The sequence below is a fragment of the Gavialis gangeticus genome, unplaced genomic scaffold (assembly GCF_001723915.1).
Source record: "Gavialis gangeticus isolate Ggan-Ray unplaced genomic scaffold, GavGan_comp1, whole genome shotgun sequence".
Lineage (NCBI taxonomy): Eukaryota > Metazoa > Chordata > Crocodylia > Gavialidae > Gavialis > Gavialis gangeticus.
In genome coordinates this window covers 30,035,674-30,042,042 of record NW_017729028.1, presented here as the reverse complement: position 1 = coordinate 30,042,042, position 6,369 = coordinate 30,035,674, and the positions used below count along the sequence as shown (strand labels likewise).

Below are 6,369 nucleotides of genomic sequence, written 5' to 3'. Positions count from 1 at the left end.
CCTGTTCAAATTTGCTGATGACACTAAGATGTGGGGGGATGTGGGCACGGTAGAAGGGAGGAATAGGCTGCAATCAGACCTGGACAGGTTACAGGGGTGGGCGGATGAGAATAGGATGGGATTCAACACTGACAAGTGCAAGGTGCTGCACTTGGGGAGGAACCATACCCTTGGGACAGGTAGCACCATACCTACAGGCTGGGGAACTCCCTTCTCGTCAGTGCAGAGGCAGAAAAGGATCTTGGAGTCGTCATTGATGCCAAGATGAACATGGGCCGGCAATGTGGGGATGCAGTCAGGAAGGCCAGCCGCACCTTGTCATGCATCCACAGATGCATCTCGAGCAGGTCCAGGGAGGTGATCCTCCCCCTCTATGTGGCACTGGTCAGGCCACAGCTGGAGTACTGCGTCCAGGTCTGGGTGCCGCACTTCAGGAGGGATGTGGACAACATGAAGAGGGTCTAGAGGAGCCACTCGCATGATCGGTGGGCAGCAGGGCAGGCCCTACGATGAGAGGCGATGGGACCTGAACCTGTTCAGCCTCCACAAGAGAAGGCTAAGGGGGGATCGAGTGGCCTGTTACAAACTAGTTGGGGGGGATCAGCAGGCACTGGGGAAGTCCCTGTTTCCCTGAGCAGTACCAGGAGTGACTAGAAATAACGGTCACAAGCTGGCAGAGGGGAGATTCAGCCTAGACATTAGGAGGCGCGACTTCAAAGTCAGGGCGGCTAGGATCTGGAACCAACTTCCAGGAGAAGTGGTGCTGGCTCCTACTCTGGGGGTCTTTAAGACAAAGCTGGACGAACATCTTGCTGGGGTCATTTGACCCCAGTACTCTTTCCTGCCATGGCAGGGGGTCAGACTTGATGGATCTGTTCAGGTCCTTTCCGACCCTACTAACTATGAAATTATGAAATTTAAACCCAGAGTATGATCAATTTTAAACTTTGATTTACATTAGTCAAAAGCACCAGTTCCAAGCATCATTTAAGATGGCATCTCTGCTGAATATCATCTAACTGCTAGGAGAAGTCAGTAGAAACATAGTTGTGCAATTGCTGATTTAAGTTTGTAATTCTCATGTTATAGACATTGTCTCCTTTTTTTAATTTTAGTATGGATTATTACTGACTTTCTTTTCTATTGAAATCAGTTTTCCGGAATCAATTAGAATATTAAAAAGAATTGTGGATGGGAAGTGAAGCTTTATCATTCTTCATCCTTTTTATCTTAGACTGATTTGCTACTTATCTCCAAAATAAGCAAAACTCTGTAAATTTGAGTAGCCCTGTTCTCCACACTCTTCTTATTTGAGTCCCCCTTATGGGATAGTTCTGCAATTTATGATGATCTGTCTCTTTGGAGACCTTTCTCTGCCGCCTCTTCTTTTTAGATTGCCCTTCATATATTCTTTCCATAGAAGGATCATTTTTATATCATGGTAAATTATAGGAAAACTGTTGCTTATGATGTATTATTGATTTGGCATTATAGCTGGAAAACATGAAAACTTGGTATTGAAGAGGAATTAATTATACACTTTATCTTGGAGTTGAAACTTTTTTTGTGAATCTCTAACCAGCAAGTTACTTGTTGCTAAATTGTATTTATTCATTTATTTTTTTCCAGCTGAAGCAGCTGGGCCACAGTGTGGATAAAGTGGAATTCATTGTGATGGGAGGAACATTCATGGCCCTTCCTGAAGACTATAGAGATTACTTCATCCGAAATCTGCATGATGCTTTATCAGGGCACACTTCCAACAATGTAGCTGAGGCTGTCAGGTGAGCAGCTTTAAAGTCCTTAGCACTTATTTTTTAGATAAATCCTTCCAGTGGTGTAAAAAATCACGTATTGAAGACAAAAATTCAGGACAGCATTTTCTAACGTATGTTTAAAAATAAAAATCCAAAAATACTTAGACACATGCTAAAAATGTCTTCAGTTTCAGTGGTGCTGAGCACCCACAACCTCTGCTGATAGAAAACAAGGCCACTGGTAATGTGCTTAATCACAGGCTGAATGATCCATTAGTGGGTGCTCAAGGTGGAAAACGTTTGCCATAAAACATATCCGACTGTGTAGAAATAGAGATTGTATCAATCAAACATTCCTTGCTTCAGAGTTTAGTGTGTTCTTTATGGTGAGAAACCCCAAACCTTTTGTTGTATCTACAGATGAGTTGATAGCAGCAATGACTTTTAAAAAAAATATAAAATAAAATACCATATTATCTTGTATACAACACGTCTGAGAATAAGGTACACACATACTGGTTTTTTGAAAGGCAGAATGAAGTGAAAAAAACTGAGTAGCAGCAGCAGCTGGGGGTCAAACCTGCTTAGTGTTCTGCTTTCTATTGATAATGTGTAGAGTTACTTTTGTTTTTGCCTGGAAGAAGCTTAAGCAGCAGAAACTGTGTTTACTATGTGTCCTCATTTGTAATGCTTGCCCCGATTTCCAGTACCTGGTTTTTGGAAAGAAAGTGTTTTAGGTGAGAAAATACAGTGTGCAACTTATTAAGAGATCAGATTTAAATAATGACTCTTCTGGGGAAGGAAAGGTGCAAACATATTCTTAATTTAGTTTCTGAATCATATAAATAGGTTTCCACATTACCTCTAAAGGGAGAGTGGCCTGCAGGTGGTCACTGAGGAAAATCTCATGTACATACTGAGAGGTTGTCTCAACACAATGTTATGCTTAAATGAGTCTTGCAGATTCAGGCCCTTCCCCCTTAGTGCTGACGCAATGAATTGTCAGCAGCCTCAAAACTATATTACTTTACTTTTCCCTTGATGCATGATTTTGTGGGGACTGAATGCTTTGGGGCATTGAGGAAGATAGACTGGATGGTTAAGAAAGCTGTGTTTTAATTAATCTCAGCTCTTGCTAGGGGTGCACTGTAGGCAAGATATGACTGTTATGCCTCTTTCAACAGGGAACAAAAGCAGAGTTTTGAGAACATTTTTATCGGCTCTTGGTTTCGCCATGCTGGAATCATGACGCTGCAGCGACAACTTCTTGTAGTTCAGGAGACTTCAGCCACATAGGACTCCTCTTCTAGAGGCAATCCTAAATGCATCCTGTGTATGAATGTTCCTTCTGTAACAGTATTTCACTCGTAACGTCCAAAGGGAATATTAGATCCTGTAGTCTGACCTCCTCTATATCATGGGCATTATATTTTACTTGGCTTTCCTGCACTGAGCTAGCAATGTGTTTTACAGACGCTTATCTTCAGGGAAGCAGTCTAGTCTCTGGATCTTTGCTAGCTCACTCCAGTGATTTATTACCTTCATTGTAAAAGCAAAGTAAAGTGCTCGTTTCTGATTTGAATTTTTGGTATCGGCTTCTAGCCAAGCTTCCAGCCACTGATTCTTGCTGTGCCATTTTGTGCTAAATTAAAAGGCTTTATGTTATCCGGTAATTTTTTTTTCATGTGGAGATGTATACAGACAAATTTTCTCCTCAGTTGCCTTTTTGATGAGGAAAGGTGAGTGACCTCTTCCAGTTTCTTGCCGCAAGACATTTTCTTCAGCCTTCAAATAATTTTTCTGGCAGTTGTGTGCACCATCTTCACTATTATTCCCTGTGTCTTCCAGTTTTCTGGTATTGATTTTCCCTGATAGCATTTACAGAAGTAAATTGCCAGTCGGCTTACCAAACATCACATTAGCCTTTTCTGCCACAGCATTGTACTGGGAGCTCATATTCAGCTGCTTGCTGCTGTGACCCCTAGATCCTTTTTGCAGTTCCTTCCTTTTTTTTTTTCCAGGACACAATACCCGATTCTGGAGGTGTGACTGCATCACTGTTCCTAGATGTATAACTTTCTATTTGCTTCTGCTGAATGCTGTTTGCTTGAGCACTTCCAAGTGATCCTGATTGCGCGACTACCCTCCCGTTATTCGCTGTTCTTTGCCAAACCACTCTGTCATCCGTAAGTTTTCATCAACAGTGATTTTACTTACTTCCAGATCACTGATGAAAGTGTTCAGTAGTAGCAGTCTAGCTTAGTGTCAAATCAGTAGGAATGTAGGACTGGAAGGAACCTCCTAGGCCAGAGTCTTTTCCCTTGTGCTTTAGGCATATAATCACTCGCATAAACGTATCAAGCATCCTCTTCTATTAGTTACACTGCTGTTGTCCTCTGCAGGCAGGAAGGCTGTTCTGTACTATTGCTGCTCAGATGGTTAGACAGTCTTCAGATTCCTTCAGTTTATTCATGGCCAGTTTATACTTATCTGATCTTGTGCCAGCAGCATGTTCCATTTTAAATAATAGCTCACCCCTCATTGTTTTACAGAGAACAGCAGAGTCCAGTTTCAGCCATTCTTTTGGTAGGCTAAGTATGCTAAGCCCCTTTGCCTTTTCAAAAAGGTCCTTTATTCTCTTGGTTATTGTAATAGCCCTCTGTACCAGTTCCGGTTTAAATTAGTGCTTCTTGAATATCAGTGACTGGAATATTGCACAGTATTCTGAATGAGGTCTCGTTGCATCATACAAGGGAATTAATATTTTTCTATTGGTACTGGAAATGCCTATCCTGATAAAATTTAGGATTGCCCTTTTCACGGCCACTTCACTTTGATGGCTCATACTCTCCTGTGAGTATGAGTCAACTGATCCCTTAGTGTATAGCGGAAATTTTTTTTATTGCTCCCTAAGTGATATATTGTATCGCATCCTATTAAATTTTATTTCATTTCTATTACTCATATCCTTGATGTCATCCAGTGCTTTCTATATGTTATTTTGTTGGCTCTTCTGTGTTGATGATGCCTTACATCTTTGTGGTGGCAGCAGATTTCATTAGTATACCCTTCTTCTTTGTGCCAAGGTCATTAATGGTAAATATCCCAAGAATTTTTTAGCAGTGCCCTTGCAGAAACACCCCCATTCAATGATGATTCTTCATTGATGACTAATATGAAAACTTTTAGGTAGTAAGTTCTTAATACATTGTATGTGTTCTTCATTGATTTTTTGCATAATGGTAATTTTTCAACAACATTGTCAGGTGATACTAAGTCAAAAATGCCTTACAAAAGTCTGTCTGTACAATTACTTAATCAGCCTTACTTAATAAAACTTCCAAACTCATTGGAAAATGTAATATTATTGGATGAGCCCTGTTTTCTGTAGAACAGTATTGACTGGCATTGGTTATTCCTAACCTTTAGATCTCTATTGATTTAAAGAATCCTGTGTCAGTATTTCTGTTTTGCCTGTGACTGATGTCAGGGTTGCTGGCTAGTACATCAAAGAGCTCTGAGCAGCCACAAGATTTCATTTGCCTTTCCTCTTGCGTTTAAGTTTTATTTCTTCCAAATAAAACAGCTTAAGGGCAAGGTTAGACAAATAGTTTGTGTATTTGTGTTTCCTTTCTCTTAAGGGAAAGCAATTTACCACTGTTCAGCTTTAACTGTTTATTCCAATTGCATGGGAAATGTAAGTGACCTGGCATCATACCCCCCAGAGTGACGCAGGGCTAAGTTATTGCAGTTTAGCAGCACTTACTGTGGGATAGCAGTGGACAAATGAAACGGTTATCGCAGATCAATTTGTGTGCTCTTCGTCCACTCCCTCATATAAATTCCATACACAAACCATATCTCTAGAAGTTTACTTCCTACCTCTGAGATCTGCTGAATGCAAGTGAAGGGGGTAGGCAAATGTTTTCTATGCCGGTGATGCATGCTGAGTTTGTGATCCCCCATAACTTCCAGATCCTACTTGGCAGTGCTACTGCTGGATAGTTTTCTTAGCATGTTGCCAATAATTGTGCATTTAGGTATTCCATAGGGCAGCATCTCTGTGGCTTGCCTCTGAATTTAATTTTGTGATCTATAGCCCAGCACTCCAATTTATCAAGATCCCTTTTCATTTTAATTCTGTCCTCCAAAGGGTTTGCAACCATTACCAGCTTTGTCACCTGTAAATGTTATCTGTATACTCTCACTCTCTGCTTCTGTGTCTATTAATAAAGGATTTAACAGTACAGGACTCAGACCAGAGGCCTGTGGATCATTTGAGACCTCCTACCAGTCAGAGTATATCCATTAACACTTACTCTTTGCTTGAGGTTGTTCAGCCAGTTATATTCTCCACCCACCTAGTAATTCTGTTTTAACTGATGTTGTTCCCACTTACATATGAGAATGGCATGTAAGTCTGTCATATTATGCCCACTGCATTCCCCTGATGTATTAAATCCGTGAGCTTGTCAAAGGAAGAATCAAGTTGGTTTGGCTTGCTTTGTTCTTAACAAATGTGTGTTGGCTCTTCCTCCCCTTTGTACTTACAAACTGACTGTTTTATAAGATGCTTCAGGAACTTCCCAGGTAATGAGTCAGACTGAGTGGT

The 6,369-nt window shown here is 40.9% G+C and overlaps 1 protein-coding gene across 2 annotated transcripts in view; it reads left to right on the top strand.

Moving 5' to 3' along the window:
• The window catches only part of ELP3 (elongator acetyltransferase complex subunit 3), a 118,036-nt gene that overhangs the window by 16,011 nt on the left and 95,656 nt on the right, over nt 1–6,369 (top strand). For both annotated transcript variants that reach the window (XM_019520878.1, XM_019520879.1), the window contains exon 7: nt 1,630–1,784. In XM_019520878.1, coding sequence (XP_019376423.1) covers nt 1,630–1,784 — 155 coding nt within the window. The remainder of the gene's footprint in view (nt 1–1,629; nt 1,785–6,369) is intronic.